The 15,736-nt window shown below is 33.7% G+C and overlaps 2 protein-coding genes across 2 annotated transcripts; one reads left to right on the top strand and one right to left on the bottom strand.

Annotated features, from left to right (window-relative positions):
* Window positions 1-2,879: 2,879 nt before the first annotated feature.
* Window positions 2,880-3,629, top strand: LOC112528148 (flowering-promoting factor 1-like protein 3). The gene has a single exon (XM_025139094.1). It carries the CDS (start codon window positions 3,000-3,002, stop codon window positions 3,321-3,323), a length of 324 nt encoding a protein of 107 aa, XP_024994862.1. The 5' UTR covers window positions 2,880-2,999; the 3' UTR covers window positions 3,324-3,629.
* A 9,972-nt stretch (window positions 3,630-13,601) lies between these two features.
* LOC112528582 (PC4 and SFRS1-interacting protein-like) lies at window positions 13,602-15,403 on the bottom strand. The gene is made up of 2 exons (XM_025139606.1): window positions 14,716-15,403; window positions 13,602-14,110 (listed from the first exon to the last, which is right to left on the bottom strand). Exons 1-2 carry the CDS (start codon window positions 15,401-15,403, stop codon window positions 13,602-13,604), a joined length of 1,197 nt encoding a protein of 398 aa, XP_024995374.1.
* Window positions 15,404-15,736: the final 333 nt, after the last annotated feature.

Here is a 15,736-nt window from a genome sequence, read left to right on the forward strand (position 1 = left end):
ATGAAGTTTAGGGACTAATTTTGTCAAAATTGACAAACGTTATGGATCAAAACCGAATTTACTCAAAACAAAATTATATATATATATACACTATATTATAAAGCATTTGACAAAATCTCTTAAAACTATTTTTTATGCATAAGCACAACTTATTAAAGCTTCATATTTGAATTCGTGTAACTAACTGCGGATAAACATAATTAAATAGATAATAAACATCTCATTTTAAAATATAAAAAATCTAAAATATAATTAGGATAATCATCGAGTTCTAACAAAATAATTAATTATTATCTTTATAAGAAAATTATATTATTAAATCAAATATAAATTATTTCGTTATTGAACCTAAATTAAATTATAATAAAAAAATTGAATTAAAAATTACAAAAAATGAGGAATTTTAAATAGTTAATTTGATACTAATATCGATATATTTTTGTCAAAATTTTATGATATCTTCAAATTTATACTTTATTCAAAAATAAAAACATCATCGTTTTTTCAAAACCACATAAGATCATATTATAACATCGACTGAGATAAAAAATAAAATAAAATATTAAAATCAAGATGTATCTCGTTGCATTGCACGAGTAACCTTCTAGTTAAACTAAATTGAGTCTCATTATAAAAACAAATTATTAAATTGTAACGCTATGAACGTCTTTATTTTATGCGTTTAGTTTAGTTGTCGGGAACTCTTTTTTAGTTATATTTACAACTTCTTTTGTAAGTTGGATACAATGTGTTGTCTATTTGGAATATTTTGACTACTCATCTTTTTTTTTTCACCTCCAACTTTTGCTTTAATTTCGTCTATATTAATATTCTCTTCGTTTGAAATAAATAAACCTCGTAATTTAATATATATGTTAGAGTCCTACATCGGTTAGACTTGGACAATTCTTCTTTATATATGTTGAAACTTCTCTTTTCTCTTCGATCAATGGCTCTTTTGGATATTAATATGAGGTTTCATATATTCTCACATGATATCAGAGTCAAGATTTATCACTCTAGAGACTCGATACTCTGGGGCAATCGTCTGGCCTTCACCCGTCTGACCCCCTCTCGACACTCTGGGACAATAAGTGTTTGTCTAGTATTTGTTGGAGGGGGCTGTTAGAGTCTCACATCGACTAGACTTGGATAATTTCCCTCTATATATGTTGGAACCTCTCTTCTTTTCTCAAGGACTCTTTTGGAGGTTAATATGAGGTTTCACATTTTCTCACAATATAATTGTTTTAACATAAGCCTTTGGTTAAGTTGTGCAATTTCCACCATCAATCGTTGGAAAATGACAGATCGACAAAAAAAAAATTGTATATGCTCGGGTATTTCGAAAATTTCAAAGTCATGCTTTTACATAATGTAATTTCTAAAATGTGGTCTTTACATAACATATATACAAGAAGGATGATGTGAGAAGAGAAGTTAATGTGAGAAGCGTAAAAAGGGATTTGAACCCTTAATCACCTTTAATCTCAAACTCATCCATGAATCGTGTTTGATACGAGAGATTGATCTGGTACATCTCATCCTAATGTGCATCAAAGGGTGAATATCTTTTCTTACATTTCTCACTTAACTCTGAATATTACAGGTGTATTCCAATTTGTTTGGAGCAATTGCAAAAACAAAAAAAATAAATAAGAAACATGGATGTCCCCGGAAAACCTTTCAAGATTTCCCATAATGAATAGTGGCATACGTGGTGTAAATCAAGTAGAGCTTTTAACGAGTTATTCGAGTTCGTTTATCTCGAATTCGAGTTCAGTAGATCTCGTATATAAAATAGAACTTATTTAACTTCACGAGTTGAGTTGAGTTTCATAAAATCAATGTTTAACTCGGTTCATTTGAAAGCTCGATTAAATTTTTTGAGCTGACCCATTCGAGTATATATGTTGTTGAGCCAAACATGCTCATATGTTTATAAATAATACAATAAAAATATAAAAAATTATAAATCTTGAGTCAATAAAAATGAGTTAATCGATCGTGAGTACAAACCCGTAAACGAGTATCGACTGGAAAACTCAAAAAATATTATAGCTTGAGAACTTAAAAAATATTCTCGAGCTCGAGGCTGGTATAATATTTTCGAGTCGAACCCGAATGACCTAGTACTCGATTTGGCCCGTTTACACCCTTTGTCTCCGGTCGATTTGAACTTCTTGTACCAATCTCTCAAAAACAATTGAGCTACTTAAAACATGTTTAAGAGTAGATGAATTTTATTTTCATCAACCATATATAAATGTTATCTTTTTTTTAAGTATATAATATTTATATACGGCAAATGCAACAAATAAACTCACATCATTTTTATCTTTGGTGAAGTTTGAACCTCTGACCTCTTAGGAGGTCAAGACTACGATACCGTTAAGTCAGAGGCTCTTTGATACTTCAATGTTGGAGTCTGAACATTTTTCTTGAATATATGTTCGAAGATTATTATACTCCTCCATGGATCAACGGCTAGCTCAAGAGTAATTAATCGATCTAATGGGTTCCAGGGTGGCATTATAATCAATCAACATCTGGTCACGGGATGCCTGCATGTCCTACAAGACGATCGATGTTGTTTTCAATTCCAATTAGCTTTGGTTGTTCCAGATACCACTCGACCAATCTCACCTTAAGATTCCCATGGTGTTGTGTGGGTTTAGAAAAAGATTCTGGATTCCCCTCGATCCAAAATTTCCCTTCTCCCACCCATTAACACGTGGGCAAGCGATGCCTTATATACAAACTGTCTTTTCTTCACGCCTTAAAGGTCCCAACACACACTCCTCATCGATCTCTTAGGGAGATATATATAGATATATGTATATATTCTCCACCCTAGCTACGTAGGTTGCTGGAAACCCTTATATAAACCTCCACTCTCATCTTCAAACATTCATATATTTCTTGTTCCCTAAGTCTCATAGAACCCCAATCTTGATTCTTGAAACCTAATTCAAGAATTCATTAAAAGATATATATCCATGTCTGGTGTTTGGGTGTTCAAGAACGGTGTGGTTCGACTGGTGGAGAACCCTGGAAGCGATTCGTTTCAGGGCTCTATTCGACGAAAGGTGCTGGTTCATGTAGCCACGAACGAAGTGGTGACTTCGTACGAGGTGCTGGAAAGAATCTTGTCGTCATTCGGATGGGAGAGGTACTACGACGATCCTGATCTGTTTCAGTTTCACAAAAGATCAACAGTCCACCTCATTTCGCTCCCGAGAGACTTCAACAAGCTCAAGTCCATGCACATGTACGATATCGTCGTCAAGAATCGCAATGTGTTTGAAGTAAGAGACATATAGTAAGCTAGCTAGCTAATTAAGTAGCCAGTACCCATGGCTCGTTGGTTAGCTAGCTAGCTCGATCTGTGTTGTGTTCATCTGTATCTTTGTTTATTTGTTTGATTGTTTGTTCCCCGTGATGATGGGTATGAGTGAAAGTACCTCTGCTGACAAAGTAAGTCCAAGTTTGATTATGCGCAGTTGAATCAAAAGTTTGTATTTTTTTTAGGTTTAAGAAGCTAATTGCTTGTAGCTCAAGGGTTGTTTGGTGTTCTTGTGTATCTGTAAATCTTGTATGGTGTTTCCTGTAATGAAAAATCAAGCTTCTGTGTGATCACAAGTCTCTGCGTCTATACATACACACACACACACATATATATATATATATATATATGTATATCTCCTTTTTCCTTCTTTTCTGCTTGTATGTATATATAGACACACACACATACAAGTATACACGCATGATGGCGCACGATGTGTAACGCTCCTCGATCGATTTGGTGACAGTTGCTGATTGAAGGAAGTCGTTTAATGCAATGTTTACTTTGTATTCGTTTAAACTTCGTAATTACAATTCGAACCCATGATCTTTCTTTCATAAAAAAACAAACCCAAATTTAATTTGTGGTCCAAGATTATGCTTAGATGATAAGCATTCATTTTTAATCGCCATATACAGCATAAGATTCTGAGTTTAACTTTGATAATTATATATACGGTATAATGTTTCAAGTAAATGGGCAATCCAAGTGCTTTCCCCATGGTTTCACCAAGCTCTAATCGAACCATTGACACCGCTCGTGTTCGGGCTTCTAAATCTAACGATTACATATTCAAGAACTGAAATTTGCAAGCTTAATTAACAGCAGTTTAGCACTGTTCTTTGAACAGTAGGCATGCAAAATTATAAACTGAACCAGGTATAATCTTACTATATAAAAAGGTTCAGAATATGTCCTTTTCTTTTCTTTTTTTATTGGTAAAGTTTAAGGAGTGACATATAAAAAATTATAATGGCATCTGATGTCTTATTAGGTTATATATACATACACACACATATCTATATATCATAAGCAATATATAATTGCCATATATATATATGTTTGATTGCATAAGCAATGATGGCATCAAAAGGGTTTATAGATATAAGTTGAAGTTTTCTAAATTGAATAGAATGGAGGTATTCAATTCCCATTAATTAGTCGAGTTAAGATGGAAAAGGTTCATCCATTGATCGTCAAAATTAAACTGGCTCCTACAGATAAGGAGGTTATATATAATCGATGGACAGCCATTAATTCATAAAAGTGGTCAGCTACAGTTCTTTCCTTTTCATGGCAGTCAACCCATTCCTGTAGTTATGGGCTGCATGCTGCTGCTATACCTACTCATATATTGGATACACAAAGGAAGAAATGAAATCATTCATGGAAGCCATATCATATCCTATCATTATTGATCCGATTTCTATCCATTTGGGATGGGATAAAAAAGGAGATATATCATCGGTTTGATTCTGATGTATGTTGGTCACATGATCGGTGGCCCTTTTTCCCCTTCAATTATCATCTCCTTTTGATTCCATTCTTTCAAGATTCATGATCACCATCAGCAATTGCTTTAGTTTGAATCCGAGATTAAAAGGGTATTCGATCGGGTTGTTTGTATGGATATATACATGGCATGTTCGGAAAGCATTACGAGTCGAATTTATATCTAGTTGTCAAACTCATGATATTCTTATCAAATTTGGGGCAAAAGAGATAGATAGATAGATAAAGATTGGTGGCTAATGTTAATAGAAGTGAACTTTGTTATGTGTTGCTTGGATGCAAAATGGGATTCAAGAAATGTTCTTTTGGGGCAAAAAGCGAAAAGATGGAGCTCGTTTAAGGGTTTAATATCAAATAAACGTATACTAACACGTTTTTCGGCCTTCAGCTAAGGGCATATGAGTTGTATAGAAAGCATAACAAGGCCTTTTAGCAGTATCATTATACTCTGGTGTGTACATGTGAAGATGTCGTGAAATGACCACTCCACATGAATTGAATACGGAAAGTTAGCTTTTGGGGCTTACATTGTTTGATAAGATAGGAATTAAAGTTTGAAAATCGTATCCGCCAAATTTTATCGAGGATATGATAGAGACATCTGATTCTTTTTTCATGGGATCGATATAACTTATTGTATTACAAAAAATATCAAGAAACATGAAGTACTACTCAAAATCATAAATCTCTAGATCGGCATTCATTGATGTGGATCAAATCAAAGAGTTGGCGGAAGCATTCAAGGACCCAATAGAGAAAGGGAGTTAATGGGTCGAAAAGATGTCAAACTTAAAACGATCATAACTTTTGATCTATTAAGAGTGACAGGGCTTATGAGATATGCACGAAAATCGTGCAATTATCCAGACATGATGACAAACACCCACTGTAGTTTGACCCCACTTTAATTTGTCATAAAAAATTTCATCTATGTCCTAGAAATCAACTTCGAAAAAAGGCGAAATAAGAAAGTAGACACTACTTTTAAGACATGACATTTATTTTAAAATAAAAATATCGTAAATATTTATTTTGAGATTTAAAAATACCATGAAAAAGAATGGACCCAAGCTTGTGGTGCCAACCAGACATGGAACACTTGGCCTCATGGTCAGGAGCAAAGATCCTTCATAAGAAAATGAGGCTTGAAAAATTTAATAGAATTGAAGCATGGTTAGAAAGAGCATATCCACAATTAAGCATTTTGAAAAGCTTAATAGAAGAATTGAAGCATGGTTGTAAATATTTTGATTTCGAGGTTGATTAATATTTATTCATGTTTAGGTTTAACTTGATTATATTTGGTGCTCACTTATATCAATGGTATGACGAAGGATCGTGTGAGAAGAGAGGTTATTATGAAAAAAACATAAGAAGAGATATGAACTCTTGATCACTTCTAATCTTATGTCCACCCATTACCCTTTAAAAGGGAATTCATCCGGTGCACCTGATCATTAGCGTCGACATTTAATTAGAATTGATCCAATGATGAAGATCTATTCTTACGCTTCTCACTATAACTTCTCTTCTCACCGGAATCCAACCCTCAATGTTATTATGTTAATTTGTTTATATTGACATCAACATAATAATTTGTTAATTTTGGGTCAATTTGTGTATATTTGGTCTTAAATCTTTAAATTTAGGGCTACTAGTTTATGTTAACTTCAAGGACTAACCCTTTAGGGTTAGGGGTTGTTTGTTTACCTCTTAATAGTTATATTAAGAGTAGTCAACATCTTAATCGTTAAGAAATTAATCTTGTTTGGCAAAACAAAATCTGTCTCCTAATTGTTCTAAAACCCTTTGAATAATTTTGTATTATGAGTCTCCCTTAACCATTAAGCGTCCTAATTTCATTGTAAACAATTACCAAACAATTATATTTTATTTTGCACTATATCATGAGAGCCTCTTAATCATTCTAACCACTTAACCATTCAGCACCAAACCGTTCAACAACTTCCAAACAGCTCCTTAGTTTACATGTAATTAATCATATTTAACAAAGAAAACTAATCAAAAACATGTGGTACATCTCGGTCCAAATTATTCCAAACATTTAAAGATGTCAATGTTTTATTGTTAGTCTTTAGGGCAACACCACCATCTTACCTTTGGCTACACTTCTACTATGCTCGTGAAAAATGGTCCCCCTTCGATTGAGACCCTATCCTTTTTCCTATGCACATACACTTGGGGTTTGGACCACCGGTCCCTTTTGACCATTTCATTTTCCCGCAAAACCAAACCAAATTGATGAAACCCTTAATATATATATATATTCGTGCACTATCACGTCTCAATCGGTCATTGGTAGCTATTTCGTGGATATATCTCATCCCGTACACCAGGTTAACAAATACCCATATGTCACAACTGTAGTTAGACAATGTTGCTTGTGAGTTATTACAACTTTTTGTGTGTCAAATGCAACAGTATTTGATTAAGATGGTCACTTATCTTGATTCGAGTTGATTGTAAATCATATGTTCGTGATTGTATATCTTTTCGTTTACGGCATAAAGTACACCGGATGTAATCATTTTTTCCCTCTATAGAATCAAACCCACAATACATATGTCAATATATCTTTAAGGTATGTGATCGATTTCAAATTGGGATCATGATCATTAAGCATATAAAACAATGAAAATATATACATAACTCCATTAATCATAGAATGTCTTTATTCTTTCCACCTTTATTCTATATTTCACTCAAAAACACATGCTGTATACGAAAAGAATCTTTACAACAAACCCTCTCTCTCTCTCTCTCTCTCTCTCTATATATATATGTATGTATGTGTGTGTATATGTTATGGAATGACGTAAAGGATGAGGTGGGATGGATGAACAGTCCCATCGAAGGGGGTCATATATCAAACCAAGGTTGATTCCGAGGCATCTGGAGAAGTGGTGGAGGTTGAAGCCATCTCAGCAGGACTTCGACTTTCTGCATGCTGCTTTGCCACCAGAAAAAGCAGATAAAGGTTTTGGTAAATGGGAAGATGGAACAATCTGAAACCCAATAAAATTCTCGATGCTTTTTTATCAACTTTTTAAGAATATTAAGCGATGCATGCATGCACCCATGTGATCACATCATGCTTAGATATCCCATAATGAAATGTGAGCCAAGGTTTTCATGGAGGCAGGCCCTAGTTCTTCATGAAATCCACCATTCTGTCACTTTCTTAAACAAGAAAAAGAAAGCCCATCTTAATCAAACATATGTATGTTCACAAACCCTAGCTACCAACTTGTGTGATATATCTTTTATGATTTAAGGTCGAATACCTTGTTGTTATCGAGGGATTCGAATTCACGTGTCTTTAGTTTGCTCTATATGCGTTTAGACAACCGACCACGCAAATGCATCTTTCTTAGGTTTCGATAATTCTAATCTTGTTTGCAAGATAATTTGAAGTTTCTGAGTTCAAATTCAAATTCAAATTCAAATTCAAGTTTAATTAGAGATGATTGTACATGCTCAAGTTATATAGAATTCTTGAATGCATTAGTTGGAAAATAAAATCTCATAACCACAAAGAAGATGCATGATTAGTTTGAGCTTAAACTCTAAAGATTAAAAGTGCATGAAAATCCCCTTATGACCACGAAGGTTCAAATGTACAAAGCAAGTGATCGTCCTGAAATTAGTCTGCTCGCATAACGGGTTGGATACTTAGGTCAATTAAAAAAAGGTTTTCATAACGTTATGTAGATTCAACTTGTGGCGAAAGAATCGTGCTCTTTCGACACTTAAAGATGCCCCTGCTTTACGTTGGACGGATTTGATACTCTTTACGAAAATAATATGATTATCTTTGAGTATATATGATTAAAGTGTTTGCACCTATTAAAACTAATAAACACTAAAGTAATTGGCTTTCACTTGTTAACACAATAATATATTATTAAAGTGTTTCACTTGTGAACACATATTTGACCAAATGTTAGATATATATAAATATTGTTTTATGAACACATTGGAACACATGTGAACAATATATACACTATATGAACATTGACGACTACATATATGTTGAAAATAAAACATCCAAGTTTCTTATCATATTAAAATAACAAGTCATCTATAATTTGGAAACAAAAATAAATATACTATTTTAGCTATAATCACGTGATTGATGTTTTTGTAACCGTCAATTAATGAATGTGAAATTAAGACAAAAAAAAAAGAATATTGCGTCCCTAATATTAATTGTATAGTGATAGAAGAACCTAATCTAACAAAGACTTGTGATTAATCTAAATGGTTTGTATTGTTAATATATTTTCCATGGTTAACAAATAATCTTTAACACTCTTCTATATATATATATATATATATGTGTGTGTTTTTGTCTTTTAGCACCACTAAAAAGGTATAAAATGTTAGATTTTGCTATCTTAATTGGCTTCTTTACATTATTTTATGATGATTCACATTCTAAATTTGTGTCAACTTATTCTCCCTAATTGCATTTCTAACTATAAAGTGGGATTTTGTTTATGTATTTGAATAAAAATATTTATTAATTATATATTGTTTTTCGAAGAATCCAAGTGTCTTAGTCAATAAGTCGATTTGGAAAAGAAAAATCTGGTCGGTAATTTTACCCACTGATTTTTATAACTAGCGACGCTGAAGTAATGATAATATATTTTTATAATTTTAGAGGATTGGTGAGTTCATTTATTATATATATATATATATATATATATATCATATACTGAAGTTCAACGACTACTCATGGTTTCTAGCGTCTAAACTTATTCCCGAATCTTCAAGTTTTTAAAATCTCTAAACCCCTACATGTCACCACAATAAAATTGAGTTTATCGGATGCCATAAGTGTTTAAGTGTCCTAATAGATAGAACTTACGTTTATAGAATAAAAAACAATAAAACATCATATCTAAAAGTGTTACAATAAGTTTTTGGACGTCTTACAAGTTATTTAGAATAGTTTTTAAAAATAAAGTGTCATATTAACCATTTTACAAGACACTATTTAGAAAAAAAAATGTTTTATAAAGTGTCCTATAAAAAGATGAATATATAAACACTTCTCAAATTGTACTATAAAATAGCTAAGACGAACTTTATTTTTAAAAAATGCTCTAAAAATTTGTTCCAACTCCCAACTTTTTATAAACTTATTGAAATACTTTTAGATAAGATGTTTTTTTTTCTTTTGTCCTATAAACTTAAAGTCTTATAAAACACTTTATTACTACACTTAACACTTTAAACATCCTATAAATCCGATTCTATTGAACCACAATGGCATAGTTGTTGAGGCCTAGGGGAATGTGGTGGAATATCTCATATGTCTTGGGTTCATTTCCACGTGTCCACAATGGGTCCCATATGCCTTGTTAGACCACAAGTGCATGTGGCTACTGAGTTTATCAGGACTAATGTCACTACTAAATGAAAGACTTTTGCCTACGAACTTTTCTCTGGGAAATCTCTCACTAAAGGGTGATTCGTCACAAAATTTGGTGGGTAAACTGATGTGGGCAATTCAAATCAGTGATCATTCTCTGGGTGATCTATTGGTATTTTCTCGAAAAACATCGAATTCTACCAAATCATGGTATTTTTTGGGTGATCCTTCGGTTATCCCTAACGAAAATTTCTCTGAATGGTTTTTGTGGGTAAGAGTCATTTGCTTTATAGCATGTCTTACAAGCGTAATTTATCGGGATCATTCTGGACATAACCCGAGACACCCTACTGATTCTATTGTAGTGTGTCGTTATCGGCAACAAATGAAGAGAATAAAAGGAGATATAAAAAGGTAATGGATGGAAATTAAGCAAGGTAATTAATGAGAGAATAAAGGGAAAGCACTTTGAAAGAAGGATCAATCCCTTCCAAAAAGCCAAAAAGAAATGTACATATAATCGTCTGATTCTAACCAGACAAAAATATAATAAAGGATTACAACCCCATTATTAGGAATGTTCCATTCTTTATGCCCAAAGAATGTGTAAATGTTCCCATTATTTCAAAGATTCACCATACCTAATCTATTTCAACAAATGGTACAAGATTCTATGCATCATGTACTACAATTAGCAGACGAAGAGGTTTCGGTTGTTTTCGTAGCATGGGGTATGTAAATGGGATCGCGTCTGTCTGTATTAATTCGTTGAATAAGAGGTTAGGCGCGTAGTCCTAAAGCCATTTGTTTTGTTCTCAAACATGTGAAGTAAATTCGAAAGAAGTATATGTGACATCTTTATAAAGATAGAGATAACGATATTCAAAAGACATGATTCTTGCTTTTACGTTTAGATCAAGACCGCTCACCACTAGATAGACGTTTTTTACCGACATTAAATTACAGACCAAATGAATTTTTGTTTTTTTCCCCCCGATAATTTAACTGTCTCTATATGTAGGTAATTACCGACAGATCTAAAAAAAGAAATAAAAAATAAAGTTTTGTGATCAGTTGGTAATTACTGATAGATAAAAAAAAAGCAAAAGATATGTAGAATAATTACCCGACAAATCAGAAGTTAAAGATACGTAGGTAATTACCGACAGATTCAAAAATAAAATAAAAATAAAAATAAAATTGGACCAACGAGAGTATAAGAATTGTCGGGGGTTTTTGAGTTCTAATATGACGTGACTAATTTAATAATTTATCAATCTTGTCTTTATCTTTCTGATTTTTGTTCCATCAAAATTGGGTATTTGTGTCTCATTCAGTAGTATTATGTCCTAGTCTAATGTCACGTCAAATACAAGACGACAAATTCTTATTTATCCCATCAAGTCCCACGTACTAAATGAATCAAAAAAGGTGAACAATTATAGATATCTTTCACCCATACAAAACGACCCAAAAATTTGGGCCAAGACTAAACCACCCTGGAGCCCAATGGGCTGCCCATTCTAAATTGGAGAACAACTATATACAGCTTTAACCCTAACCAAAACCTCCTGGTCCTGAACCTGGTTCAGCCACCTCGTTCTGGGACCGGTGTTCATTGACAAGTCCAAAACTATATTAAGTAAAATTATACTTATTATAATATACTAAAAAGGTATGCGTATAATATAGCAAGATACATCTTGATTTTAATATTTTGTTTTATTTTTTTATCTCAGTCGATGTTATAATATGGTTTTATGTGATTTTGAAAAAGCGACAATATTTTTATGTTTGAAAAAAAATATAAATTTGAAGACTTCGTAAAAATTTGTCAAAAATATATCGATATTAGTATCAAATTAACTATTTAAAATTTCTCATTTTTATGTAATTTTTTAATTCAGTTAATTGTGTTCAATAACGAAGTAATTTATATTTGGTTTAATAATATATTTTTTTATAAAAATAATAATTAATTATTTTGCTTTAATATGCATCAATAAACAGTATTTCATGCATAAAAAATGATTTTTAAGAGTTTTTGTCAAATGTTTTATAATATAGTATAGTATAGATTGTATTTTTATATTCTTAAATTATATTATATTCTTCAACCAATTTTGAACCATTTTTTCTACTGAACAGGGGATAGGCCCAATAAAAAAAGAGGAAGAGGACTGCTAGAGAGGTAGTGAAACCGGGCTTGGCCTATGGATTGCATTCCCTGCCTCATTGCCATGCCCAGCTCCTGGACCCCATTGGGCTGCCCATTCCAAAGAAACTTTTCCGAGTTCCTAGTCTTTGTAAGGTTCTGCCACATGACACCAAGAGTTCTCTTATTTCAAATTTTAATGAAGGTTCACCATCAATCAACAATGTCTAGACTACAAGAATATTGTGATCCAAATTTCAATTCGAATACCGATAAGCAAACATGCCTGAATCATACCTACAAATCATTCGATTCCAGTACAATCCGACTGCATTCGTTAAGCAAATATAACATCTTCTTACAAATGTTTACATTGTCTTGGTTAACCTTCACACGAGTCTCACCTCTTTGTTGCCAATTTCGTGCATGAATTTCATCAGAAAGACATTGAATTCTTCACACAGAAGCACTACGGGAAGTAACAGGATCATGAGGGGGTGTGACAAGAGTTTTCTCCTGTTTCAAATTGTTGTCTGCAGCATCCACTTCAGACCGACTTAGAATTTTTTTTATACGGTGACACCATATAATTTAGACAAAAAATAATTACAAAAAGCACGGTTTTTATCGACGTGTCTTCATGTTTTTACTAACATTCAATATCGCTCGATGTGTTTCTAGCCTAATTTTACTGTTTCGAGGGATTTTTAAAGTTTTTTTTTGCTTGATTTTGAGGGATTTTTTAGTTTTTTTATCCATTTCAAGTGACTTTTTTGGGTTTTTTTGGTTGATTTCAAGAGTTTTTTTGTTTTTTTGTTTTTGGTTGATTACAAGATGCACTTGCACCTTCTTGAACTTTTGAATATCATACGATGACATCTTTTAAAACGATACGATTAGCCACTGAAAATGGTCAAAGTAGTAACATGTATACATACACCATCTTCTTCTATTATACTCTCTAGTAAAACAAGAGAAAACCTTTGACTTTGGACCGTCAAATGAGATCCAATTACCAATTAAACAAAAGGCTTCTTGTAACTTTAAAACCAATTAAACAGTTCTCTGTAAAAATTTGTTTCAAATTTAACTGAGGTTCAGCATCAAACAACAATGTCTAGACTAGAAGGATATTTGTATCTAAATTTAAATCATAATTCTGATAAGCAAACATGTCTGAATCATATCTAGAAACCCTTCGATTCCAGTACAATCTGGCTGCATTTGTTGAGCAGATATAACATTTTCTCAGAAATGTCTATGCTGCCTTGGTTAACCTTCACACGAGTCTCACCTTTTTGCTGCCAATATCGTGCATGAATTTCATCAGAAAGACATTGAATTCCGCATACAGAAGCACCACGGGAAGTAACAAGATCATGAAGGGGTGTGAAGGTAGTTTCCTCCTGTTGCAGATCACTATCTGCATTTGATATTAAGGGTTCTTTAAAGGGACTTGGGGAACTTTGTATTTTATCTTCACTGGCTGAGGTGAACTCCACCTCTTTTTCCAACTCAAACTTGGGCTGTCTCTTCTTCTGTGGAACATGATCTTGAGAAGTTGTGGTGTTAGAATCATGACGCCCGTATCTTTTCACTCTGCGTTTCACTTTATTCTTCAGGCGTCTTTTCGTTTTACTTTGGTCTTTGACTTTAGGCTTTTCCTGACCCAGGATTTCGGCCTCAGAGGGATCTTCTGAAAATGCAACAACGGCCAAATGAGAAGAGTTGGGTTTCCAAAAAAAAGTGAAAAACACAGGACATAGTACCAAAACATCCGTAAACAACTGAATTCTCAAAGTCACGGGTAAAGTCGTGTGAATCACATGTGATTTTGTACGTGAGTTGGTGTAAAATCACATTTGATTCGGCCATTTTCTTATTATCTTAAATACGTACGGTTCTCATTTGAACACAACTCTCTCTCTCTCTCTCTCTCTCTCTCTCTCTATATATATATATATATATATAGATTCAAGCAAATGGATCTACTACTAGATAGATTAGCAAAGGATTGTCATGTTTGTTAATTTACTCAAAGCCAACATCAATAATTGCAAATGTAGAAGCAATGCAAGTGAAATAGATAGCAATCAATTAGTGGAATAAAGAAAGTAGGAAAATTTGGAGCTCCATCTAAATATTAACCTCTTTTATATCTAAGTTTTATATCATGTGCTTGACAAATCTAAATCTACTTAAATAAGCAGATGCATCAGTATATACAGACACATAAATACATGTTATAACTCAAAATTGTTGCATGACTGAAATAGAGAGTTAGTTAATTAGTAATGTTACCTTGAAATAAAGCTATCTCCTGCTTGTCTGATGCCACAACACCATCTCCAGCCCTTGTAGCAACAACACCATCTCCAGCCCTCGTAGCAACAGGATTCACCCCAAATGCAACAAAGTAAGGTTCATCAACCTCTGCATATCTTGCTTTGCGAAAGCCAAGAACTTTGGCAACTTCCTTTGAAGAGTTGATATCTTCAGCCACATTGCTGGGATCCAGTGCCAGTTGYTGAATGAATGCAAGTGTTTCAACTGGTCGGAATTCTTGTCTGAACCCTTCAATCTGCTGCACCGTATAAACCCCTCYAGACTGATACCCATCCAAATCAACATCTAAAAAACCGTCCACATGTGATGGTCGATAGGATGCAAAAAATACGCAGGGACAAGTCATTCCTATTGCAGCTCTGTGGATGACCTCATAAACCGCTTCATTAATAGCTTTCAAGAACAAACGTGAACTAGAATGATTTGAGTATACGCTATAGTTGGATTCAAACGGAATAAGTTTCTTTGGATTCAACCATCTATATGAGTTATCGCCGAAAAAAGAAACAAGCACACGGCCTTCTTTCTTTGCTTGCCGGGCCTGAGGAGTTGATAGAGCTTCATGGTATACAAGGCCAGGCCACCAAGGGTGGCGATCGGCTTTTGCCCATACCAAATCACCAACATGAAATTGATTCTCCATTAATCTCTCTCCGTTTCCCAGACTATTAGATTCTTAGATCCCTTTCTCCTAGTCCGGGGATCAACGTTTTGAACCTTACTTTTCTCTCGATTCACGAAGCCCTTTGATCGCCGCCGCCGCCGCCGCCTCAAAACTATGATCAACCTATGTATTTCCGCCTCTAGGTTTACTATCGACTCAACCCGTCAGTATTTTTAAAACACCCCGATTTCACACTTTATACCGGATACCAAACAACCTTGTCCACAAGGATTCTCTTAACCAATTGCCAACTCATCCCGAGTCGATAGGCCCAATCCTAGAGTGACACTTTGCACGTTGGGTCCTTGACAT

The sequence above is a fragment of the Cynara cardunculus genome, assembly GCF_001531365.2.
Source record: "Cynara cardunculus var. scolymus isolate 2C chromosome LG 15, CcrdV1, whole genome shotgun sequence".
Lineage (NCBI taxonomy): Eukaryota > Viridiplantae > Streptophyta > Magnoliopsida > Asterales > Asteraceae > Cynara > Cynara cardunculus.

Bases quoted from the DNA above. Each gene is read 5' to 3' on its own strand.
- LOC112528148 (XM_025139094.1), top strand. From the start codon at position 3,000: ATGTCTGGTGTTTGGGTGTTCAAGAACGGTGTGGTTCGACTGGTGGAG.